The 27,483-nt window shown below is 44.5% G+C and overlaps 1 protein-coding gene across 8 annotated transcripts in view; it reads right to left on the bottom strand.

Moving 5' to 3' along the window:
* LRCH3 (leucine rich repeats and calponin homology domain containing 3) overlaps window positions 1–27,483 on the bottom strand; it is a 366,756-nt gene that overhangs the window by 149,041 nt on the left and 190,232 nt on the right. For all 8 annotated transcript variants that reach the window (XM_078665641.1, XM_078665636.1, XM_078665637.1 and 5 more), the window contains exons 6-9: window positions 27,305–27,414; window positions 14,185–14,278; window positions 6,153–6,273; window positions 3,434–3,576 (exon numbers count right to left, since the gene is read on the bottom strand). In XM_078665641.1, the coding sequence (XP_078521767.1) occupies window positions 3,434–3,576; window positions 6,153–6,273; window positions 14,185–14,278; window positions 27,305–27,414 (468 nt within the window). The remainder of the gene's footprint in view (window positions 1–3,433; window positions 3,577–6,152; window positions 6,274–14,184; window positions 14,279–27,304; window positions 27,415–27,483) is intronic.

The raw sequence follows: 27,483 nt of genomic DNA, 5'->3' as shown, positions 1-27,483 counted from the left end.
TCTTTCTAGTCTCGGCGGGGATCCAGTGGAAGATTTTTTTGAGCATACGAAGAACGTTGAAGCAGGAGGATGAGACGGCGTTGACTTGTTTGGTCATCAAGAGTGAGGATTCTAGGATGAAGCCAAGGTTACGTGCGTGGTCTGTGGGCGTAGGTGCTGAGCCCAGGTCCGAAGGCCACCATGAGTCGTCCCAGGCAGAGGGGGATGATCCAAGGATGAGCACTTCCGTTTTGTCTGAGTTAAGTTTTAGGCGGCTGTTTTTCATCCATACGGCTACTTCTTTCATGCCTTTGTGAAGATTGGTGTTGGCGGTGTTGGGGTCTTTGGTGAGGGAAAGGATCAACTGGGTGTTGTCAGCGTAGGAGATGATGTTAAGGTTGTGTTGACGCGCGATGGAAGCGAGTGGACTCATGTAAACGTTGAAGAGGGTGGGACTGAGTGATGATCCTTGTGGTACACCGCAGATGACTTCGGTGGCCTCTGAAATGAATGGGGGAAGTCGGACTCTCTGAGTTCTCCCAGCTAGGAACGAGATGATCCAGTCCAGGGCTTTTCCTTTTATGCCGATGTTGCTGATGCGTTGTATGAGGGTGCTGTGACAGACAGTGTCGAAGGCGGCGGAGATGTCGAGTAGAATGAGGGCCACTGTTTCTCCGTTGTCCAGTAGTGTTCGGATGTCGTCTGTTGCTGCGATGAGGGCAGTTTCGGTGCTGTGTTTGGCTCGAAAGCCGGACTGTGAGGGATCGAGGGAGTTGTTGGATTCGAGGAAGGTGGCGAGTTGGCTATTGACGGCTTTCTCGATGACTTTGGCCGGGAAAGGGAGGAGGGATATGGGACGGTAGTTTTTAAGTTCAGAGGGGTCTGCTGTGGGTTTCTTCAGGAGGGCGCTGACTTCGGCATGTTTCCAGCTTTCTGGGAAGGTGGCAGAGTTGAAGGAGCAGTTGATGACGTCACGGAGATGGGGTGCGATGATGGAGTCTGCTTTGTTGAAGATGTGGTGGGGACATGGGTCGGTTGGCGACCCAGAGTGGATAGAATTCATTAGGTGGGTGGTGTCTTCAGTGGTGATTGGGTTTCAGGTGCTGAGGTTGTTAGAGGGCGGTTTAGGATCTGAGGGGGGTGGAGAGGATTCTTCGTTGGAGCTGTTTTCGAAGCTGTTATGTATGTCGGCAATTTTGTTGTAGAAGAAGGAGGATAACGAATCGCAGAGGTCTTGGGAGGGAGTGATGTCGTTTGAGGCTGCGGTGGGGTTGGTGAATTCTTTTACGATGTTGAATTTAAAATGAACATATAAAGAAATGGATCTGCTATGTGCAGTAAACTCCCAAGCTCCATAGCACCCTTGAAATCTCCTGCTGCCAGTTCAGTAGAAGCTAATGTGATCTCCATCAAAATAAAGACTAAACACAGGAAAGGCAAATGTTGAATTATGTGATAAGGTCACTCAAGCACTGGACTCAACCTGCTGCAAGAACAGCTAGTCATTAGATCACGCGCAAACCTTTAATCTTATATAAAGCTCATGACTAATTAAGAATCTGTGATTGACAAAAGAGACATCTATCCCACAAAACACGACCTTAGCAAAGGTGCTCGTCTTTGACCTCTCACAATCTCTTAATACAGCGGTTAAATACTTAGGTATGATCTAAAATAGGAACTCAAAGCCAATGATATTCCGTGTTGGAACCAAACAGTATAATATTCTCCTAAGATGCGTATTAAGACCGAGTATCGGCAGAGCCACTAGGTCTCATCTCTGGGATCCATCAGCTTTGCCAATGCTCCACAGCACTGGATATTACCTAACTGTGCAGCATTGTGAAAAATATATATTTTTAAAATTTGCAATGATTCAACTGCTGCTGACAGTCACCTCATTTCACTGGTATGCGCATATGTGATGATCGATGCATGCCCACGGAATAACGCGGGCACCATTTCCTTTATATTTTTATTAACCAATCCAAGATGGGGGTGGCACTTGTATCAGTAAATTAAAAAACATTTTTTCTGTGAATTTATTTTTTTAATTTTTTTTTTAAAAAGGTAGGGTTGATTGCATGGTGGATGGAGTGAACGGGGGGTCTAGAGAAAAACATGGCATGAGGGAGAGCAAAGTGAGGGGAGAACAGTGCAGGGGAGAAGACAGCATGAAGCACATGTAAGTGTCAGCAATGCAGGGAGCAGCATAAGAGGGCAAGAAAAAATGGAGCACAAGAGTGAGAAGTATACTAGAGAAACACAGAGCGCAGACATGCACATTTGGGAGGAGCATGTCGGGGAGAAGAAAGCTGGAAAACACATGCATCTCTTGGAGTGCTTTACCAAAAATTTAAAAGTTCCCTAAAAGTAGACAATTTAAGGAAATAAGTCAATCAATCAAAAAGATGTTAAGTTCCAGTGGAGGGACAAAGACAAGAAGGGCAAGGAAAGTGACTGAAGAAGAACCACCAAAATTAGTGGGACAATAAAACCAACCAATGGTAGGCAATGGGCGGGCTGTAAGGCCCTGTAATTCTTAGTAAGCCCAAAATAGATCTTTTGTAAACAGACAGCTTGCTTGGTCTGATAGGCTCAACCTAATACAAAAGGTTCTATACCTGTTCAGAGAAAAACATTTTCTTAATTAAAGTTTTTTATTGCAAGTACAGGACTACCAAGTTTTGGCAGCTGGTTAGCAGTGATATTGTTTAATTATTCATTGCACTAGCTTACCAACCAGATGTATTGACTTTGTCAATCCCTATTTTTTTGCAAACTCTATTTTTATTTTCAAAGAAAACATTACACAAGAACATCACAATCAGCCTGGCAAATAAACAGATATACGAAATCCCCACAGTACGAGCAGGTAAATCAAGAAATCAAGTCTGTTGAGATAAATGGAGGAGCCCTATAGTCAAGACTATGAACTGCGGGCAGTGAGTCCGGATGAATCGGGCCCAACAGTGTGGGAGGAACCATTCGTATCAACCATGCAAAAATACCAGAACTCACAATAACGGAAATGAACGGGAAGGAGAGTGGGAAGTAAAGGGGGGGAAGTAAAAGGGTGAAGCAGAGTGTGGGGAGGGAGGGACTGCTTCTTTTCAGTCTGTTTGTACAACAGTTGTGTGATAATCAAAGGCATCAGGCAACTGCTACTCAACTGAGACAAAACATTAATATGTAATTTCAATGGTGGCAACACTTTCAGAGATCATGGTATGCTTTCCCCAGCAGGTGTAACTGTTTTATAACGCTAAACAAGTCTCTTTTGCAATCCTTTAACTTGCAAACCGGATTCCCTTGCCCCCTCCTTTATTGGTTTTATACAAAGTGCCATAAAGGAGCACACGTTGATCAATATGCTAATTAAATATGTTTTTGGGGGAAAAGGTAATAAACGCCACTTCTAAAATGAAAAAAACAGTGAGGATTGAGGTCATACCTCGTGTGATACCTGTCGCCGCTCAATGTATGCCATGAACTTGGAGCTCAGGCTGTCCCCCTTGGAGTGCCTGGAGTCGTCATCGTCATCCTCTTCCGTGGCACAGCTATCGATGTAGTCAATCTGTTCAAGATCATGTTCCACTGAAGGAAAGATTGAAGACAGCATAAGATAGGTCAGCGAAAAACACAAAACTCATTTGGACTTAAAAAATGCCAAAGACACGAGCAGTTACAATTTGTGAGTCCATAAGATCCTGGTGAAGAGCACTCTGCTGGAAGATTGCTTGCAGTAAATAGTAAGTAGTTGCCTCGCACAAAACACCAATGACTTCTTGGATCATCAGAAAGGGGTGATCACACAAATCACTTGTACCCACTGCTATCAACCTTGGGAGGGAGAAAGGCTGAGACTGCCAACCATGAGCAGCAGGAAGAATGTGTGCATGAGTGCTAACACATACGCACGCATAGAAAAAAAAAACACCGCTAGGGCTTGGCACACCAAGCAATATTACCAACTGAAAATGCAGGTACACAAAGGCAACAAACCAAAAGTGAATGCAACTCTCAACACAATGCCACACAGACATTCTCGAACTGGGTCACAAAAGAACACTAGCAATGCGACAAAAGAAGCAAAATAGTTGAAGGAGGCAGTCACTACAACATCACTAAGATTAAATCTTGTTGTGTTGGGCAGACTAGAATAAGTACATCTGTGTCTCCCTACACCTCACCCCTACAGAGCTACCACAGACCGAATAACATACCTCAATCACCTGTCCTATCTTTTCTCCCCGGAGATCTGTACCCCAGTGTTGGAGTGCTATAGATCTTAGCAGAAAAAGAGGCAGGATGAAGAGGAAAAAATAATTGCTACTATAAAAAATGCAGGATTTCGGGTAATTAAACCAAGGCCTAGGGAGGAACATGCCAAAACAAGAACACACCCAAGACAATTCTCATTCACAAAGTCCACACTTACCTTACTTCTGAAGTATGACTAAAACAACACTTAGATGTACTCAATTTGAAAAGTGCATGTGCTTTGAGTTTGTATATGGTGCACTTCTTGCAATAGTTTTAAATAAGGACCCACTGTAGACAAGTTACACAGGAAGTGCTAATAAATCCATGGCATCAATCTACGACAATTAGGAAAGACGTAAACAAGGTGGCTTGGCTACCACGCCCCTCTAAAGCATTTTAGCTAGTGGAAGTTATAGATTCTTAGATTCTCAACAGAAAAATAAAGATCACCATTCGACACAGTCATGTGAGAATTGAGACATTTAAGCTGAAAGCATCCAATCATTGATAAACACCGAGGTGCTGAAGTTGTGTCCCTAGTCGTGGTCCCTAACGAAGATTTTCAGCATTTTGTGTCTATTTTGACTGACCTGACGGAAGAAAAACAAACAACAATACACGCAGAGTGTTGATCCATGGGGCTCGAGTCAAGCTATACAGGAGGTTTAACACAGACACACACTTGTTGACACCAAGAACAAAAAATTCACTTTTCTAATAAACTACTTAAGAAATAATGCATGCAAAACATGAGAAAGAAATATGTTTTTTCATGTAGCAAAATAAAACTAAAAAGAGGGTGCCTCTGAATTATGGAATGGATTTAGCTAGGGCCACAACAACGCGTTCCACAGTTCCTAAATAAAGACCATCAAATGAACCAAATTTGTTAAGACATTTAATCAAATGAGAAGCTAGCTAAATATGCCTCACAATGGTAACTGTGCAATAGATGAAGAACATTTCCCAAAGAGCTAGAGCCATTTGTCCAATATATTTCTTCATCTACAGAAGAAAATCCTCCCAAAATCCTCACTTGTACAGCTGGCGGTTACATTGACTACAGTAGCTAGACTCATTACTGGAACAAAAAAAAGTGGTGATGTCACCATGACCTTCAATCACTGAAATGATAACCCTTCAAGGCCAAGATGTATTTCAAATAGCTGGTATGACCCTCAAAAGTGCTGCTCCATAATACCCCATCCTACCTGACCCTATTAGGTGTAAGCAGATCTCCTGGAACCACTAGCTCCCTACTTCTTAAGGCACACAAATTACAGAAAAAGAAAACATACACCTGATTCTTCTCCGGAAATGCAACAAAAATATGCAGCTGACTATCTCCCAAGATCAGATGCAACTCATCCACATACATCTTCAGGAAGGAAGTAAATATTTTCCTATCCAACAAATTCCTCCTACATTGAGAACTCTCCTCCATCTCCTTGTGATATCAGTTTGTTGCCAGTTATCACGCTGGAATATGCTCGGGCCTGGACGTATGCTAGTCTATGCACTCCTATCTCTCTGTTTACCTTATGTACAAGTATATTACTGCCTAGTCTTACACATCTATTTTTGTATATAGTGTATTATTATATATTGTAACTATATGTCTTGCTGTTCTATCCCATATTTTTGTACACTTCTGTAAAGCGCGGTCACCCGAAAGGGTCTTGTTCGCACTATATAAAACTTTAAATAAATAATATTTTCAAGCGTACACATGAAATTACTAGACTTCCATGAAGCAAAATGGACCCACTGACTTTGAAGTAAAAACATTACTAGAATTTCCTCTCTTCGCAAAAATACAAAAGACTGCATTCAGCCACACATGACCATTTTTAAAACTCAGATTTCTTGATATTTTTTATCAATAAACAAACAGCTGCAGAATTTACCTGCCCCATTGGTGAGGTGCACACTCCCTCTGCTATCCAAGTACTGGCTCTCTCGCCGGAGTCTCTGATCTTTTGCAGCTTCTGCGACGCGCTGGGGATAGTCTGAGAATTCATCTGTAGGCTTTATTGAGAGGAGAAAGGAATACATTTATATATGTGCATTTGCCTTTAATAAAATCCTAAGTGGCTCGACAAACAACTGGACTGCAAAACAGGGCAGTTGATTATCAAAAGCTGCAATCGTTTAAAATAAAGGGAGCCGGCACCCGAGTAGAAGACGGTGAGGTCTACCAGCATTCTGCAAAATATCCATGCACACACAGCTTCTTTATTCAAAATACAGTTTGAAGGTTTGAAAGAGACAAGATTCAAGAAAAGTTTTTGTTAAAGAAAGGAATCATGACACTCTGGGTCAAAGGATGCAGCGGAAGGATGGAGAGAAGCATGTTTATTGCTCTAGGAAGATCCTGTCCATTTATAGTGAGCGAATCTGTGATACACAATACTCAGGCTGCTGTTTATTCAATTCAGACAGTATAAACTGCAACTAGTCCAACGTCTTCCATATCCATTGGCTCAAGTGCAGGTTATCGCTTACATAAGGATGAGAAAGGCTCCAGAAATCTGGGCATCAACAATACCACAATTCATTAACACTTCAAATAACATAACCTTTCAGACCAATAAACCACATTAGGGATAATATTGTGAATTAGAGAAAGCTGACACTTTCCCTTCTTGAAAACGCTTCCTTGTTCAATATGATCAATGCCAGAATTTCTGTATATTTATACTGGGTCAGAGTCCTACTTAAAAAAGTTGTATAATGTATTAAAGAGATTTCTCTGAGGAACAAAGACCTTACGTATAGTACTCTTTAAGTCAGTTATTGCACGAGCAAGAGATTTTAATACAGCCACAGGTAGGGCTACCAGTGGTCACTGCATCATTTGTTGGTGAAAAGATAACTGGAAATCTACCAAATTCAAAAACTACAGTTATGAAGTTGAGGATACAGGAGGCAATATTGTTTGGGCGGAAAAGAGATTAACAAGGGGAACTCTTTTAAAGGTCAGACGCTGCTCAGGGAGGTCTCGAGAACGTAAGTATATAAGAACAGGACAAAATTGACATATCAAAATCTGGGCACCCTGACAGGGAGGAGAAATGAAATTGTAATTGTAATTGTAATTGTATTTGTATTTGTAAAGCGCGAATTGTTGCCCTGAGGCATACAAGCGCTAATGATAACCAGAACCATCCGGAAGCACAGAGGGGAACGGGGTTAAATGGGTGAGTTAAAGAGGAAGGTTTTAAGTTGTTTGCGGAATGAGGTAAGGTTGGAATTGGCTCTTAGGTGAAGTGGCAGAGCGTTCCAAGTCCTGGAGGCATTATGGGCGAAGGTCCTACCGCCAGACCTAGATCTTTTTATTCTAGGGGTCACGGCTAGAAAGGTCTGGCTGGAACGGAGACTTCTGTTGGGGGTGTAGTGAGTGACTAGGTTACGAGTAATGATTGGTCCAGTGTCCCAGAATGCTTGATGGGCAATGCACATTGCCTTAAAAAGAATTCTTTGGCGAACTGGTAGCCAATGAAGGCTGACCAGTCCGGCCCTTACTGGGTGTCTACGGGGGATCTCCAGCAGTAAGCGGGCTGCGCAGTTCTGTACTGTCTGCAGCCTGCGCAGGATGTAATCTGGGGCGCCGAGATAAAGGACATTATTAAAATCAAGGCGAGATTGTATAAGCCCTTGTATAGCCGCCTGTTTGGCCTCCATAGGGAGGACAGGAAAGATTTTCTTTAACATCCGTATGATGCCGAAACAAGTGGCTGACAGTTTCGTGACCTGTGTGTTGAACGAAAGGGATCTGTCCAGCCAAACTCCGAGGCTCTTAATGTTGTCTTTGGGAGATGGTGGAGGGCCCAGACACGGGGGCCATAGGGCAGTGTGAAGTCGAAGATCCGGGGGGCCTAGGAGCATCAGCTCCGTCTTGTCCCCGTTCAACTTGAGGGATGAAGAGGACATCCAGGTCTTCACCTCTTCAAGGCACTCTCTGAGCCCGCCTGACGCAGGAAGGATATCATCCTGCGTCAGTGAGACCACCAGCTGCGTGTCGTCCGCATACGAGATGATCTTAATCCCGAAAGGGCGGACGACCTCAGCCAGTGGCCTCATGTATAGATTGAAAAGTGCAGGGCTCAGAGAGGAACCCTGGGGGACTCCACACTTCAAAGGTCTGCTTGAAGAGATGGACTCACCTTCGAAGACTCTAAAGGATCTGTCCTCTAGAAAGGACTTAAACCATAGCCAGGCTTTGTCCTTGATCCCAGCACAGGACATACGGTGCAGCAGAGTGTCATGGCTGACCGTATCGAACGCTGCGCTTAGGTCAAGGAGGATCATTGCCACTGATCCTCCTTGATCCAGAATTGTTCTTGCTTCCTCGGTGACCATGAGGAGGGCGGTCTCAGTCCCATGTTTCGGTCTAAAGCCCGTCTGTGTGGGGTCTAGTAGGTGGAAACTCTCCAGAAAGTTTACTAGGTGATGGTTTACATGCTTCTCTAAGATTTTGCTCACCCAGGGTAGCAGGGAGATGGGTCGATAATTGGCCAGGTCAGTTGGGTCTAGAGTAGGTTTTTTCAGTAGAGCTCTGACCTTGGCCTGCTTCCAGGCTGCCGGGACTGTGCCAGAGATGATTGACGCATTTAGTACTGCCCTAATTATAGGTAGGGTGACCTGAGAGGCGGCCAATATTATATCTGGCGGTGCTGGGTCATCAGGAGACCCGGATTTGACTCTCTTTGCTAGGGATTCCAGAGTTATGAGATCCAGTAAGGGGAAGTGAGTCAAAGTGGGTTGGGAGGATTGGGGGGAGTGAAGTGCTGTGGATTTGTCGGAATAGACAGGGGAGGTGCTGTTTTTGACAAGGGGGGAAAGGCTGAGTAGATGGTATTAACTTTTTGGTAAAAGAACTCAGCAACATTGTTACAGTGGGTAGTGGGCTTTTCAACCTGCACGGCAGGGGGGGGCTTCGTTAACTGTTTTATAATGTGAAAGATCTCCTTTGGTTTTGATTTGGCCATCACTATTCTGTCGGAGAAATATGTGGCCTGGGCTGTTTTTAATTGTATTTTGTATTCTTTGAGGGATTCGCAGTAGTGGGATTTTTTTTCCGCCGTATAATCCAAGCGCCAACGTCTTTCCAGTCTTCTACATAGACGTTTCTTATCCCTAAGGGAGTCCATATACCAGGGGGCTGTTTTTTGGGGCCGTTTCAGTGTAATCTTCCTTATAGGGAGTATGATATCTAAGGTTTGCGTGATCCAGTTGACGTAGGCCTGGTTGGCTAGGCCAGGATCCTCGTGATCATGGGGTACGGTGTTAACAAGTTCGGTAGCCCAGTTATCCACTGCGAGGCGAGACCAAGCTCGCATGACCTTGCTGGTGGGTACCGTCAATGGAGGTTTGACCGTGGTCCAGCTGAATGGAACCAAAAAATGGTCAGTCCATGGCAACGGAATAGGTGGGCCGACTTGGAGATCAGGACAGTTGCTAAAAACAGGGTCCAACAAGTGACCCTTTACGTGGGTGGGGGTGGTAACACGCTGGGTAAGTTGCAGGGCTGCTAGATCCTCTGCTAAGATAACAGCTATATGGTCCAGTGGAGAGTCAAAATGCAAATTGAGATCTCCAAGCAGAGTGAGGTTAGATGTAGTGCTGATTCGTTCGGCCATATTAGATGGTAGGTTACAATGGAACTGCTTTGAGGGGCCAGGAGGGCGGTAGACAAGAGTACCTGAGAAACAACTGGTGGATGAGAGTTCGATATTAAAGGCAAGACTCTCACAGTCCGGGATGTTTTCCGGAATAACTCTACAGTGATAGTGGTCTTTGTAAATAATTGCCAGACCTCCTCCTCTCCCTTTGGGTCGGTCAAGCCGACAGATTTGGAAACCTGTAGGGAGGGCATTTACAACCGCAGGGTCGGACTCAGATGTCAGCCAGGTTTCCGTCAGGAACAGAATATCTGGATTATGTTCCTCTATTAACAATGCCATTTCGGCGCAGTGTTTTGGCAGGGAGCGGCAATTCAGTAGGAACATGCGGTAGTCGTGAATAAGTTCCCGGTTAGGTTTATTGTTCAATGGGGTATGGCAAATAGGGCAGACAGGTGGCAGGGCGTCGGCGTGGTAGGAATGCCGCGAACAAATGTTGGCAGCGGGTCTCAGGCTGTGGAGGGCTTCGGTGCTATAGTATCTGTGCTCTGATACTTGCGATATAGGGGGGGTAGCCCTGGGCCCGGACTCGGCGCGGACGAGCGCAGACGAGCTTGCCTTATGCGCGCCTTCGGCGCGCATTCGTCGCGCCCGCTTGCGCTCGTCCGCTGCGCTTCCTGAACATGCACATCTTTATAGGTCAGGAATACAGGGGGGATGTGGCCTCGTAGTGGGCCTGTCCTACTCCGTGTGAGGATAATGGAGTTTCTCAAAAGCGGCGATTCCGCCTTTCCCAACGCTCGTTTCAGTGTGAGAAGCAGGTCCCTGCACACAGCAGTCGTGTGACAGGTAGGGGGTGAGTGATAATTAAAAAACAATTTTTCCAAGTTAAAAACATATCAGATACACAAAAAACAAACACTCCCGGCTGTGCCTCAGGAGGAATCATCAATCATCAATCAATCATTTGATGACTTTCAAGTGGACTTTGATATGGCCCGATCTGACCTTTATAAGAACTTCCAGGTCTGTCCTGCTCTAGAGGGCTCTATCGCTAAAGCAAAGATGTCAATTTCAGATATAAATAAAAAAGAAGGGGCATGGAAACCCCCCAAGTAAAGTAAGTGTGAGAGTGACTGAGTGAGGGTGTGTTACAAACTCTATTAGCATGCGTTTCTAGCTTCTAGTGCTGTAGATTCTCATGCTCTGCATACTCCTGCCACCTACTGTTGGGCTCGGATGTTGAAATGTGTTTTTGTTCGAAGTCTTTTCGAGTCACAAGATACCATGTGACTTGTCCCTCAGTTGGCAATTCGAATGATCACCAACTCCACTGTTAAATTGCTTTTTGCCCATAGGTATGGAATGGTGAATAGCAAAAAGTGGTGACCATGAGAATGGTGTGTAAGAGTAATTATGCTAATATTACAGAGATCTGCAACAAGACTCTGGGTAATCTAAAGCACTACATGTTACGAACAGATGCAAACAGGGCAAGTCACATGTTCCGTTCGTAGCATGTTTGGCTGTAGATACGTGTGCTTTGTATAGTACATTGCTGCCCAGGACGTCTCAGCCCAAAGATATCTGGGGGTCTCTGACAAGTTACCTTGCAAGCAAAAACTCCCGAGCCAGGTGATGCAGATCACACACAGGAGTCTAAAGTTGGTGTTTTTGTATACACTACCAATTGCAAAAAGACGCATTTAAGCAACAGACAGATTAGTGGAGGAAACGGTTATGGGGCTGACATATTAGCTTCATTCTGCTAAATTACTGTATCTTCTTGTGTGGCATCCCACTGTTTAGAAAGTGCACAATTGGAGATGGCTACACTGTTTTATGATATAGCTGATAAACAAAGATTTAAAAAAAAACTTTGCAGGTGTTTGTCAAGAGATTGTTTCAAGGATTACTTGTTTTTAAGTTCTGACTCAATGTATGCACTAATGAAATTTCATGCACTTTTTTACCACTGTGCTGTCCTCCTTATTCCTCCTCCCATATATCAGTGATCACAGGGGTGAACCCGACACTTTGTTGTGTAAGTATAACTAAGCCACCTCACAGAAGGGCTCCACCTGAAAGGATGCATTACCAGACAGATGTCACAAAATGAGGTTCCTATGGCGCTACAGGACACCCCACCTACTTTGTGTTTATGTAATATTCCATTGAGCCTTTAAAGCTATGTATTTCAATTAACCAAAATCTCAGAGGTGGCAAGAGCTAAATCATGCACAATTTGACCTAAACCCATAACTGGGTTACTTTTGTCCCACCCTTATCCCTCAACGGCTTCCAATGCTTTGCTAAAAATAAATGGTGGAAAGGTAAGGACCAAAACCTGAAGAAAGTCAACAAGGTTCCAAGAATGTACTTTCTACTGCTGGAGCAACCGTGGCTGCTGAGGCTAGAGGTAGAAAGGGTTGTCCCAGGGGTTTCAACTGGCAATCCAGAATTAGCTGTTGCTGTCCCAGGAGGGGTTATTTGACATTCAGGTGTGAGGCTTTCATTGCATTTAATATGTGCAACTGCTACCCTACCGTTGCGGAATGAGGGAACAATAGGGCAATTAATTCTTCAGTGATAAACAGAGTTGAGATACCACATTTGGGAAGAAGGAAGTAACAACCCTACAAACGAGTTTACTTGAGATGGGTCAAAGTAGGTGCAACCAGAGCAATGCACCTGTAGCTCCCCAAACCTACAAGTAGATAAGCTCCCACCCAAAACAATCTCCAAAGTAAGCAGCCGCAGAAAGAATACATGGTTTCAAACATCACTCCAAATTCAAATCCTACACAGAAGAAAAAGTGTTGAAGGAACGCTTTCATGAGATCATTTAAGAGAGCAGCACAAGGGGGCCTAGCAGAGAACTTTGCCCACAAGACGCATGCAAAACAGAAACAGCTCCAGGTCAGATTCATTGTTCCTAGTTTATCACTCATTGGTCAATGAGACAGCAACATTAAGCAAGTACTGAATCCATGAAAAGAAAATACCTAAGACACTTAAAACAAAGCAGGTCAAGGAAAGACCAACTTCACAGAAAGGGTGTCTAGCTGCCAACACACCACTTTTGCCAAATATCAATTTGCTTAGATCTTAAACTGCAAGTGTGAAGAGAGAGCACATACAGGTTCGAGTCAGGACCGTTCGCTCCTTGCTGCCAAAGAAGATCTTTCATCTAGAATATATTGAGAGGCTGCATTCTCTCAGAATTCAGACCTGGATGGCAACCAATGATGTTGATAACATCCATCCGTTCATTTGGAATGAATATGGACATTTTTAACCCGCTTTGAATCACAGACAGGAGTTAAGAATAATATTTGGAATGGTGATGAAAGGAACATCGCTTTAAGAAAGCTTCCAAGGTGTGTTTTTGGGCTTCTAGATTTTCCAACACTTGAGTGGAGATTGTGAAAACAATGAGGAATTAGCCAGAATTGCACTACAAATCTATTTGTAGGATGCTCCACAGCAAGGGATAATTTGGAATCACACTGAAGAAGTTCTGATGACAAAATAAAACAAGCTGGATGACATGATTGAGTGCTTTTAAGACAGATTTCTTCAATGCAAAGCTACAATTTGATAAATGAAGAGAAGACTGTCCGAATGATAGTTTTGGAAGCTTAGAAGAGGGGTTGTTCCAACATGAATGATATTATCGAACTGGACTAATGTGTGATAATAGAGATGTTTATGGTGTGCGTCCTCCAGATCTGTGGTATTACGTGAGAGAAGGCAAATACTGAACTCTAGAAGGTGCAAGAGCCATGCCCTCCTTGTGCTGTGGAAAGCATCCGAATGACCTCTGAGAATTATTTCTGTTAGATGCATTCATTTCATTTTGGCTAACAGCAAAGAAGGGAAGGAGTAGTACAACTCTAAAACAAAACAGCTGAGTTTCTCTGGAGCAACAAGCAGCGCTGTGATACGATGCAGGGGATTCATGTGGGAACATACAAATGATCATAAAAATTAACCTTAATGATACTGGTATCGCCATTTCCTTAAGTCATAAAAAAGACTTCCCCTCTAGAGAAGAACTTGATTTCTCCTAAAAGAACCACTTCATACAGGCTCTTAGAATCCCAACCCTTAACAACATTACAGAGATATCACTGAGAAGAGGACACTTTCAAGTTATGATTCTCTCTTGGTATGGAAGGTGATGGAAAACAACATCACAAGAGCAATCGCATCTGCTTGTTATCAAGTCTTTTGCTAGTTCACAACAAACATCATCTGGCTCTTTGCTCAGCTTACTCTGCGATGACAAAATGTTTAGCTTGGCAACATTTACCTCATTCCCAGACCACCGTTTGTCACCGCTGTCCACGCTGTTGAAGCCAGAGTCGAGCGCTCCATATGGACGGCTCAAGTACGTTTCTTCCGTACTGTGGAGAAGAAAAGAATACTGGTTATAATGTATGTAGGGTCTACAGGCACAAGGGCTGCATCACTCTTGCTCATCAACATATCTGTCCTGCAAAGTCAAATCTGCAAGGCACCCCAAATCCACACAACCAGAGATAAGAGGAGTTTAACTTAGCATTATATTCTCAGTACTTTTCCACGTATGTGCCAGGCCCTTCCGAAAACATGCAAGAGTGCAAACCGTCTCTTCTCTGCACATGAACCCACATGTTTGATTATCCAATCCAACGGTAGGGGGTATGGGTGAATGACCACATAACTAAAGACTTTAATGAATGTGGAGGAACTAGAGTACAAGGGAAGGAGGAAAATGCTGGTGTGACAGAGTGCTGAAAAATTCTACAGGACAGGTTATGGATTCACAATTCTTAAATCAGTGACAGCACAATTTTAAGCTAGGGGCAAAGGACAACCGCTCAGTGCTTGAGGAAGTTCTAAACCAGCAACTTTTCGGATTCTTCATCAAAACCCTCCAGATTGCTTGGGTCAAACTATGGATGATGTAATAGACAATGGATGAAAACCAGAAAGAAGCTGTGTCTCGGAAACAGGAACAGTATGCGATGGAGAGAGAGACTGTATCCTCTGAACATAGCATCTTGAATTCACATTTCACAGCCTAGAAAACTGTGTGCAAGTAACACACATTCACATTATACCTATGCAAAATATATCTTATACAAGTAATTTCTGTCGAAAATGAAAGGCAGGATCAGTTTTGCAGTTAACAACGCCAAGATCTTCTCACACGCATGACTTGTACTAAAGGAGAGCGTCATCTCCAATTTTTTGTGCTGCCCTGCCTAACTTGGGGTACTTTAGATATTCAAAACTGCACTATAAAAATTCAGTACTATGTCCCATCCTAGCTAATCGAAAGGCAGTTTGTTCCGCACCATGTGCACAGTTTGTATGGTGCTTTAGAATCTGTATAGGGCAATATAGTGCCTTATGGGTTATTCAAAAGAAGATTTTAAAACAGACTAATCTAAAAGTAATTGAAAGAGTAATTGCATCCATAAAGTACTCTCGCTGCACCAAACCCATCTTAAAAGGTGAAAAATGTGATTCTCTGGGTTTGCTCACAATTTAAGTAGGAAATTTAAATTTTTGAGGGCGCTGGCCCTATTGTTCGCAGACACAGAATACATTTTGCAGTACACATGCACCACATTTCTGAAAACTGTCCGTAACACGGAAGGGTCTCCTTTTACAGGCAGGCAGCAGAGACCGACGTGGGAATTCAACAGTTCACCACCTTTGATTAACATTCTCCAAGCTACAGATGAGGTCTGCTGATACAAACAGATTTCTATAAATGGTGGTTTTACAGAAACGAAGAGAGTTAAAGCAAGTGTCTTTCAAGCCTTTCAGCCTGTGTGGGTCTAGGGTTTCCCCAGCACTGGCCTCTACCCAGGGAAGCAGAGCCTGGGGCAGGTTGCTCATGTGTAAGGTGTGTGCATATCTGAGGGACTGTGATTTATCACTTCAGACAAATGAGGCCGCGGGCTGGAGCCAGGTGGAAACCTGCCAGGTGTACTTAAGAGCAGGCACCAGCTCTGGCTATCACAGTGACAGCAGAGCGCTTTATTACTTACAGAATCAGAGTCAGTACAAACGACAATTCATGCATGTATGGTCTCTAGGTTCAAGAGTGATCGAGGGCAGGAGAGAGGAAAGCAGGGGGATGGGCACAGTAAAGCAGGGCACAACCTTCCCCCTTTCTCCCACTGCACATGGGGTTACTTTGTGCTTAAATGCAATGCTGCCACCCCCCTGCCCTCATCACGGCCACCTAACAAAGAGCCTCGGGTGGCCCACGAGCATCCAGCCAGAGGCACTGCTACCATCCTGCCTTCATCACGGCCACCTAACAAAGAGCCTCAGGGTGTCCCATGTGCATCCGGCCAGAGGCACTGCTACCACCCTGCCCTCATCACGGCACCTAACAAAGAGCCTCAGGGTGTCCCATGTGCATCCGGCCAGAGGCACTGCTACCATCCTGCCTTCATCATGGCCACCTAACAAAGAGCCTCAGGGTGGCCCACGAGCATCCAGCCAGAGGCACTGCTACCATCCTGCCTTCATCACGGCCACCTAACAAAGAGCCTCAGGGTGTCCCATGTGCATCCGGCCAGAGGCACTGCTACCACCCTGCCCTCATCACGGCACCTAACAAAGAGCCTCAGGGTGTCCCATGTGCATCCGGCCAGAGGCACTGCTACCACCCTGCCCTCATCACGGCACCTAACAAAGAGCCTCAGGGTGTCCCATGTGCATCCGGCCAGAGGCACTGCTACCATCCTGCCTTCATCACGGCCACCTAACAAAGAGCCTCAGGGTGTCCCATGTGCATCCGGCCAGAGGCACTGCTACCACCCTGCCCTCATCACGGCACCTAACAAAGAGCCTCGGGTGGCCCACGAGCATCCAGCCAGAGGCACTGCTACCATCCTGCCTTCATCACGGCCACCTAACAAAGAGCCTCAGGGTGTCCCATGTGCATCCGGCCAGAGGCACTGCTACCACCCTGCCCTCATCACGGCACCTAACAAAGAGCCTCAGGGTGTCCCATGTGCATCCGGCCAGAGGCACTGCTACCATCCTGCCTTCATCACGGCCACCTAACAAAGAGCCTCAGGGTGTCCCATGTGCATCCGGCCAGAGGCACTGCTACCACCCTGCCCTCATCACGGCACCTAACAAAGAGCCTCAGGGTGTCCCATGTGCATCCGGCCAGAGGCACTGCTACCACCCTGCCCTCATCACGGCACCTAACAAAGAGCCTCAGGGTGTCCCATGTGCATCCGGCCAGAGGCACTGCTACCACCCTGCCCTCATCACGGCACCTAACAAAGAGCCTCAGGGTGTCCCATGTGCATCCGGCCAGAGGCACTGCTACCACCCTGCCCTCATCACGGCACCTAACAAAGAGCCTCAGGGTGTCCCATGTGCATCCGGCCAGAGGCACTGCTACCACCCTGCCCTCATCACGGCACCTAACAAAGAGCCTCGCGGTGGCCCACGTTCATCCAGCCAGAGGCACTGCTACCATCCTGCCTTCATCATGGCCACCTAACAAGGAGCCTCAGGGTGTCCCACGTTCATCCAGCCAGAGGCACTGCTACCATCCTGCCTTCATCACGGCCACCTAACAAGGAGCCTCAGGGTGTCCCACGTTCATCCGGCCAGAGGCACTGCTACCATCCTGCCTTCATCACGGCCACCTAACAAAGAGCCTCAGGGTGTCCCATGTGCATCCGGCCAGAGGCACTGCTACCCCCCTGCCCTCATCACGGCCACCTAACAAAGAGGCTCAGGGAGCCCCACGTGCATCCGGCCAGAGGCACTGGAGGAAAAACACTCAAAAATGTGATTGTGCTCCAGTTCAATAAAAAGAGTTCAACCGATTGGAGGTTGAGAAGAGAAACAGATTTGCACTCTTCACAAAACTGGACTACCAAGCAGACAAGAGGTGGAGGGGGGTGGTTTCTCCATCCCTCAGCAGAGATTGGGGCGCTGGGCTCCAGTGACACCAGCTTGAGGGAGCAGTGTCTCTAAACTCACCCATGCCAAAACCAAGACTGCTTTGAAGCAAACCAGGCTTCAGATATCAACCAGACTGAAGAATTGTGGCCAGGCCTACAGCTTATGTAGGGACACTGTAGGGACACCGTCATCTTCCCATGAGCCACTTCTCTGCAGGTGATAGGTTTGACTGGGGTTAGTGGCATAATGCACATCAATTCTCCCCTACATCCCAAATGTGATCAGTGCCCCCTAAGGACCAGCCAGAGTGTGCGTTACGCCCCAGCTGAGGTGCCGGCTGTGCCCAAAAGAGCTTCCCCTACAATCCCTGGCTCCTGAGGCTCATTCATGTTTTGCAGAGAGGTTGGCTGAATGGCCTAATGGAGGCAAATATGGGAGGCCTCAGGCTGCAAGTTCTGTGAACGCCAAGCCTGGATTCAGCGAGAATGCTTTAAAAATGTCTCACAATTTACACTTCCACAACACCATCAGCATTTACATCTCAGTAATATAAAACTGCGTAATGTGGCTGCAGTTTTGAGGACAAACAGGTCCATCTAGTCAGATCACTTCCCATAGTATGTCTGAGAACATGTGCAGCTTTATACTGGTTTACACAGTACTAGCGTGCACTGATTGCCTCCCAGCCATTAAAAAAAAAAAGTATTTATTGGTTTTGTCCTGACAATGTTTGCTTGAACACAAACTTGTTTGTACATTTTTTGGCTAAAGTTAGTCTCTGCCGCCAGGACAACTGTTCCATCACTGATAACTCTATAGACATTTTTAGTTACATTTCTTTTCCCTTTCAGGTAATGTTTTTTTATATTGATGAAGGCCCAGCAGATTCCCCAAAACAAAAACCGTGATGCAACAAAACCAAAACGCCAGAAGCAATGGCAAGACCGATTGGCCTGGTCAATGCTCGTTTATAGCTTGAGGCGAGTCCTATATGTATATATGCATTGTCTGGTGTTCAAGGCTTATTGCTCTGAAGAGTGCAAAAGCCTCCATCACATTGCTCGCACTCCTCCTTTCTTCCTGTCCCTATAGCTTCAAATCATGAGTCAAAAAGTCCCATCAAGGCTCCCAAACAATGGAAGGCCTAGTTTAAGAAATGCCGTCTCTGCTTTGCTGAGTTGTGCAAGGCCCCACTCAATGCCTCCAGTCACTGGATTTTAGCCTCACAATGGCTAGCGGCCGTCTTTACTCTAGTGTTTCAAGCTTTATAAACCAGCTTCCGAAGCTTGCAGCAGGATAAAGCATCATGGTATCTGCAGCTTTGTATCCCAGTCCATGTTGTAGCTTTCAGTCAATATTCAAAATGCTATTTGTTTTTTATTTGATTCAGACCTCATCTGAGGTCAACAAATGCAGTAGCTTTCGGTCAAAGGTGGCGTCTGTTATTAATGAAACCTTAGCAAATGCTGCTTTTTACTTACAGTCTGTACCATTGTCAACAAAGCTGACATCATTGACCAATCACACATTTACATCTGTGTAAAAAGTGCAGAATAAATAGATTTCCAATGTGGTCATCTCCACAAATTGCACTTGTTTTCAATCCCAGAGACAGCTGATTAAGATTTTGGGGAACTTGGAAGATAAACTAACTTCATAGGAAGAGAGTTTCTCAAACCAGGCCCAATGATAGGTCACTCTCATAATGCCATGCACGCTGACATCTTTCCATCCTGTATATATTCAAAAAGACCAGGAAAACAATCAGACCCACCTATCTAAGGAAACATGACACATGCTTCAGTGTTGCAGAAAAGTAACGTTCCTTTTCCAGGATAGCATCTTCTCTAAATCCATTTTTCTTGAGAGGAGAAATAGTTAACACAAATACGAGGAACACACTTCTGTAAAAAGATAGTTTTTTTTAAAGACAGTCTTGAGGTGGCTTGATTGTGAGAGTCTGTAGTGGCAGCACAGACCAAAAAGAAATGTTTGGAGACGGTATGGGGAGACATCCGGGTCTTACAACTATCAGAAAATTGAATACTGCTTTGAGGTATGGTTGGCCACCTCAACAGTAGAGCAGCAAGCCATGGGATAACTATGAAGAGAATGATTTGCCTAGTAACCACTAACTTATAAGAGTAGTTTGGCCGCTTGAAGAATTTCCTGGATTCACATGCTGTGCATTACTCCACAATCTTGTGGTGGCTGGGCCTGGAACTGTTTCTTTGAAGTCCCTTTTCTGTTATTATTTTTCCTCTTCTGCATCGCTGGCCACTTGGTGGCGTGTCCCTTCATGTTACAAAATTACTTTTGCAGCATTTTTCTTATCTGGATTCACATACTGTGCATCCATTTTTTTGCAGTATTCTCCTTCACTAGGCAGTGGGGTTGAGATGAGTTTGCATTTGCAAACAAGTGTTTTAGAACTTTCTACCTAACCTGTGCTTCTCTGTTAGCTTGTATTTCCATACATAGTTTGTGGAGAAGGTATGTACCAAGGAACATATGGCTGTTGTAGAGATGCCACTGATGTAGACATTGGCACCAGCGTTGCTCCCTTTTTCTTTGTAGAGTGGGCCATTTGGTTTTACCCTGAGTGCTAACTCCAGCTGACCTGTAGCAAGCTTGGATTGCCTGGACTATCCATCTTTCAATGGTCCCTTTGGTGAATGGAAAGGTCTTAGTTGCTGGTGTAAAGTGAATTAAGTACGATAAGTAATATACAAGTGCTCTTCTGACTTTCAATGTGCTTACTGTCCTTTCTGCCTGTGATGTTGGCTGTTAAAAAAAGGCTGATTGCCCAGTTAATTCTGAAGCAGGAGACCACATTGGGATAAGACAGTGGGTTTATCCTGACCACCATTTTGTCTTTTTGGATTTGTAAGCATGATTCCAGCATTGTGAGTGCTTGCAGTCTGCTAACTCTATGCAGTGATGTGATGCCCATCAGAAAGGCAGGTTTTAAGTTGAGTTTTTGAGTGTGGCTTTGTGCATAGGTTCAACCAGTTGTGCCAACACTAAGCTCAGCTTCCCAATGGTGTGGGTGCCAACCTCAGTGGTGCCACTCTCTAGGCTCCTTCTAAGAATCTCTTAATCACTGGTATTTTGAAAAAGTCTTTTTCCTATAGTGTCACTTGTGTAAGCTGCTATAGCTGACAAATGTACTACAAATGAACTATAGGAAAGGTTTCATCTAAGAGTTGAGTGAGGTATTTAATAATAGCGACGTTATTTGTCCTACTGGCCAAGAGACAGTTCCTATTACACCAGAGGATGAGCCTGCTCCACTGGGCAGTGTAGCATGTTCATGTAGTATGTCTTCTAGCCTCCCCTAAAATGTGCATACATCTTTCGGGGAAGACCTAGATGTGTGAATCAAAGGTCTTCAGGTGTTATGCTGCTAAGATGATGGGGGGTTCTGTGTGGCATACTTGACCCCCAAGCCCCTCTGTCTTGTTAGCAAGTCCTGATGGACTGGCATCATCATCACCCTGCCCCATTCCATTCAGCACCATACCTGTATAACCCACATATGGGAAAAGCATATGCAAATGTCCCTAACTGGGTTTATCGTTGAAGCATCCCCTTTTGAATCAGAGTGGGGACCTGAATAGAAAGTTTGGGCATTTTGCATTTTCCTGGTTTGCAAAAAGTTCTATCTGCAGAGTGCCCAACTCTCTGAATGTATTTTCCACAATTTTTTACTATGTTTAGCTTTAGCTCGCGAGTTTGTGATGCTCCTGCTTGCATGCGTAGCCTGTCTGGTTCTTTGTTTTGAACTCCTGGAAGGTTTGTGATTATTAAAGTGAAGTCCTTCTGAAAGGCCCATCTCCATATGTTTTGGGCCAGTTGAACAGGACATGTGTCTTTGCATCTACCGGTCTGTACATTGTAGTTCTATTGTCCATCCATATGTGTGACATTTTCCCCATGACTTGTGAGTGAAGGGCTTTCAGGGTTAGGAAAACATCAGTTCTAACACATTTATGTGTTGTGTTGCCTCCTCCGGATTTCAACGTTCTTTGATGTTCAATTTCACCTTGTGTTCTCCTCACCCGTGTATGAGGCAACTGTGGTGGTCACTGAGGTAGGTTGTTGATTGAAAGGTCTGCCTATGGAAATGTTTGCTGTATTGCACCATTGCATCTCTTTTTGCACCATCTCTATGGCAACCACTAGATCCTCCCAGCTCCTGGTCGCCCGTTTAGATTAGTTTTGGAGCCATTCTTGGACTCGCCGCATGTGTAACCTGGCCTGGGAAATAAGTGGTATATTAACTTCACCATTGTCCTCACTTTCAGAGATTGCCCTTTCTAGTGAAGGCAAGTTTGCTGTCAAAGCAAGGATTCTCTTCAGAATAGGAGAGCCGTAGTTCCCAGAAATACATACTCGTTCTGTGGGTTTTGGTGATGACTTTGAGGATTTATTGTGAAGGGAAGTTTGTGAAGTGTTGGCATCAACCTGCTGGCGCTGTTCTGGCATTGCGCTCACAAGCTCGTCTTTGCCAACCCATCGATCAAGGTAGGGGCATTCATGTTCCTTTACATTTTCAAATTCTTTGCTACCACTGCTCGACATTTTGTAAAAACCCTGGGTGCAGATTTTATTCCAAATGGAAACACTTTTAGCTGAAAATGTAGTGTGTTCAAAACGAACCTCATGAACTTCGGTTTGCTGTTCAGCAGCAGGTGAAGGCACATCTTTGTAGTCTATTGTGGCAAGGTAGTTAACCTCCTTCAGAAGAGGTGCGACTGCTTCGAGTGTGGTCATTTTGAATCTCTGAACTTTTATGAAACCGCGAAATTGTCCCACGTTCACAATTGGTCTTCGTGTCCGATCCGGTTTCAGTAGCAGGAAGTATACAGAGTACACACATTGCTCGATTTCACCTTCTGGCATCTTTTCAATAGCTTGCTTTATGAAAAGATTCCCAGTTTCTGGCCACAAGTGAGTAAGCTCTGTTTTGGTGTGGGTTTTAGATCACAGTGGAATGGTCAGCAGTGCTCGTAAGAATTCTATGCAACATCACTGTTGTATAATGTTCAAAATCCACTTAGAAAGGATTTGTGTAGTGTTAATGGGATTGCCACCATCGAGGTGTGCTTTGCATGTTAGCTGCTGTGAAACAAAAGTCTAAGGAATGTTTGCTTGGAAGCTACCTCTACCCGCAGGTCTCCTGGCAGGAGGGGCACATCTGTCTGAAAGTTTCTCTGAACTGCAAAACACTCATAGGCTTTTCTGCCTCATTGTCCTTTTTGATTTGTTGCAGTGCTTCATCCAGCACAGTGGCGGAAAGGTCCTGTGTGAAAGGCATGTTCATCCCATAAGCATAAGCCTCTTGTATAACTTCTGACACTAACAATCCAGTGTGTCTCCTCACAGTTGTGCCAGTGCACATCTGCCTATTTGCTGGCTCTGCTGCATCTAGTGCTCAATGGTGTAGGAGATGGTCTTTCAGTCAAGGATCATTTTTGCCCTAATTCTGTATTGTTTGGGAGAACGGTGCATGTGTTCTTCAATTTCTTCCCTTTGCTGGTGGCTATAAAAGTACTTCGGCTTCGCAAGAAGCTGAAGAACTGGCTTTCGAATAATGCAGCGGGGACCACATGACTACACACCTGCTCAAGTGCCTGCATACCCTTGCCGGTGATTCGTATGCTACACAAATCAACGTAACAGGGGTATCTTGGAGTTCGCAATCCTCCACTGTATGACCGCTGCTCCCTTCATTTTTCGGACCTACCCTTTCAACCTTATTACTCTCCTTGTCCAGTGTGACCCCGTGAGTGGGCGTGTGCCCTTTTCCTTGTTGTCACAATAAAGGAGTCTGCTACTGCATTCCCCTTGATGAAGGTGGATATATTGGAGAAATATTTACATTTCTTTTTAACCCTCTCACCACTACATTGGAGAAAGCTAGTTCTCTATAGATTTCCTTTCTTTCCACCAGGATGCTTAGCAACATAGGCGACTATTGTTTTTTTTTTGTCTCAGATGGCATGAAGGAATCCAGTAAAAAATATGAATCTGATTTGCTCTTCTCTCATTCCACACCCAGGTGGCAGTCACTCTTTAAATGAGTGTGTTGTTGACAGCAAGGTCCTCAGACGGTGAAGGTGACAACAGATAGGATTGCACTTCCGTTCCGGCTTTTTGCCATGGAGGTCCTCTCAATCCCCATTGTGGGACTCGAGCTCTTGCAAGGAAGCCTCTTAGCCTTGGTCCTATTCCTTATAGAACAGCCCTTACTATTCCTACTGGGGTTCTGGTGTTGTTAGGAGCTCCATCTCAGTGTGCCCTTCTTCTGGGTCATGGTCTCCACAGGTCTTGCTGGGGTTCAAAATCTCTTGAGTGACTCATCAAATGCTTTCTTCTTTGGTAAGGGAGACACCATTTCGTCCTTCAAGTGTTGCTTTTCTCTGTCAACCTCGAGCACCTGTTTAAACATCAGCTAGGTTTTCTCTTCACAACCGATACATCCTTTTCCTCTTTCTCCCTCCCCTGGTCACCTTTTAGTGTTTTTCCAGATCCTGAGGGGTTGTATGGACCAGTGGGGCTCTTTGCTTTTGCCGCCTTTCGGTCACCTAAGTGTTTTGACTTTGATGGGGCTTGTATGGCCTTTGAGTCCCATAATCTCAGCTTGGTCTACCAGCGAGCTTAAAGGGGTTACTGGATTTCATTTTCTGCCTTCAACTTCCACAAAGTTTCTTTTATTTTAACATGGACTAAACTGCATTTGGCGATGGATCCCTCTCCTTCCGTCAAGTTGTTTCCTCTGCATTTTCCTCCTCGTCAGTGGAAAAACAGTTATAGTAAGAGCGGCTCCTGATCAGACTGCATCATTGCCTAGTGTGCCCCCCTTTGTTGCCTCGTGCTTTCAGGGTCCAGGGCTGGAACTCAGCGCATGCTTTGCAGCCTTCTTTGCTATGATCGTTAGGAAGGCAGAGGCTACAGACCTTGTGTGGGTCATTCTGGTAAAGTCTGTGACAGAACTTTGGTGAGAAACTAAAAGGAGTATTCTCCTTCTCCCTCATCTGTCCCAGGTCCTCCGTTGCACACAGGTCACCTGCATGCTCGTGCTCCTTAGATGGTAATCCTGATGCAGGATTCGTTTTTTGTTGGTGTTATTTGAAGTCCTCAGCGTCCTTCGGTTTGCGATTTATTCACTAATTGTGTACATTTTGCTTGACATTTGGTCGGTAACTCCTCTTAAGCACTCCACTTGCTTTCTGGCCAAAGAGCAGAAAAAATAATCTGAGGATGGTAACCACACACATGGATTTTTGGAGCGTACATCTGGTACTATAAAGGGGAAAGACGTACCACCAAATAAAAATAAAATAAAAAATAGAGAGACAAAAGGTACTACAAAGAAATAATTCCAAATCCAAACCCTTTAGAATACGCTGTATGCATCTCCTGCACAGTCAACTGCATCAACGGAGAAAAGTAAACTAACAAGGGAAAGAATATCACAGCTGTAACTGTTTGGGTTATTTTACACATCTGGTCAAGTTTTTTTACTCATGTTGGGGCAGGCAGCCAACAACCGGTCTTTCAACAATTTTATTTTCTTGACTGTTTTTAATGCAGTTTCCCTGCTATGTATTTATTAGAATTATTAAGTGGGTGTTTCTTTAACGCGTATGCACCGGAGGAGTATGTAGTGTTATGTCTTTACTGGAAGGGATCCATTATTATTGGCTTGTATGGTGTAGCTTGTGCGAGTCGTGTAAACTGGTAAATGACCAGAACGGTTGCCAATGAGATAGGGCTCCTGTGCATAATCGCACAGGGATTCTTCTAATAGTTCAGTCTGATTTCTATATAAATCATCAAAGAAGAAACAGCGCCTAATACCCTTGAAAACTTTGGGGTAGACCTGATCGATAAAACAAATACAGAAATGTTTCCACCTGAACAATTATGATCCACAGGTGGTAGGCCTCCTTAATTCTCAATTTATCACCATACAGTTATAGGGCTCTTAAAGGAAGCTTATGTCAAGGCTTCAGGGAATAGATCATCAGTCTAATGGCATGATCTAGTACAATTTCATGTATCGTACCCCCTATGAACAGTGATATCTTACAGGCCTACTTGCGTGTCAACATCTCCGCAGAATGTCAGATGTAATTGATAAGAAATGTAACTCTCCTAGCCTGTCTCCTACTTCTTTCCCTCTTTCCTTTGTCTTTTACTGCCTGTCTTTTTTTTTTCCTTTTCTAACTATCGCCATGTGGGGTTAGCTAAACAAACGTGACAATGTCTCAGTACACTGATGTACAAGCTGCGCTTGGTACAACCGATGCGAACCCTGTAACAGATTTGCCAATGTGTATAAAAATAAATAAAACATGTTGAACTTAAAAAAGAAAGCCATCTATAAATAAATCAAAATTACACGTCTGGTAATTTTTCAGTATTAACTACAGTAAAACAGTATGCAACAAAAATTCAAAGGTCATAATCAATGCCTTAATCTAAAACACTGATTTTCTGAACTGAGTTACATAGACGTTTTAATGCAGTAAACAGAATAAAGAAGTACAGGTATAAATTGAGCAATTCAATTCTGAGTTTCATCCAGAAAGGCTACAGCCTGAGTTCATTACATATCACCACAAGGGAGTGAAACACTGGTCCCCCAAACAGAGACTGAAAGACTAAAGGTAAATTTGATATAAAAGAAAATACACAATAAAATGAGATGGAATGCACACAAAACAGCCAAAAAAGAAAATTCAATGTGGAGATCAAGACTGAAATAAACGTGAATATGTTTAAATGTGTAAGTTGGAAGTAAGGGTACTGATTGACTACTACTGCAGAAAAGAAACTCGGGCAAGCAGTTACATTTACAGTGATTTTATTCCTTATAGGGCATAATGCTTCCAGGTGCCCATAACCACAAACATCTTGGTATGCAGTGAGGAGAGTAAGCATCAAACTGACACATTTGGGGGGGATGCAGGGTGGAGCACAACTAGCACCAGGAGCAAGTGGAAATGGGAGCATGGAACCAACAACTAAGTAAAGGAGGCACAATGAAGACAATGCACAGAACCACTGATCAAACTGGCAAAGAAGAAATTACCAACTGAAATGACAAACAGGTCAGTGTCAAACAGCAGAATGTGGGTGGAAAGGCGGTCACAAAGTGGGTTAGATGAAGAATTGCAGCTGCAAAACAGTAGCAGTACCAAGACTGGAGCCTAAACCAGAAACAGCCGGGTGCCATTTGGAGACTGATGGCAATCACTAAGTGGAACAGTATGAACAAAAGTCTATCTCAAACCTCAGACCAAACAGTAGAAGTAAGACCGACAATCCAACTACATGCACTAGTGGTTGCATTCGTACTGATTATTTATTTTATTTCTGAAATAAAGTACCTGCTCAATAAAGTACAACAAGGGGCAGCACAATCTTCATGTTGCTTCAACGCACAAAGAACAAACAAAATGTCAATGATATTCAAGCAGACTTACCAAGAGCCGAAGCCCAACGGTCTTCGGTCGAAATCTGGTAGCTCAGGGGCAGTTTTGCAGGCTTCCATGTTGAGGAACTTAAATATGTGAATTTTGCCTTTTATGCAGATCTAGAAAGATAAATAATGCACAGAGGTAATTTATGGTCAACAAATTCTTTACTCGAGATGTCTACAGCT

This window comes from Lissotriton helveticus, chromosome 11, assembly GCF_964261635.1.
Source record: "Lissotriton helveticus chromosome 11, aLisHel1.1, whole genome shotgun sequence".
Lineage (NCBI taxonomy): Eukaryota > Metazoa > Chordata > Amphibia > Caudata > Salamandridae > Lissotriton > Lissotriton helveticus.
This window is presented reverse-complemented; position numbering and strand designations above follow the sequence as displayed.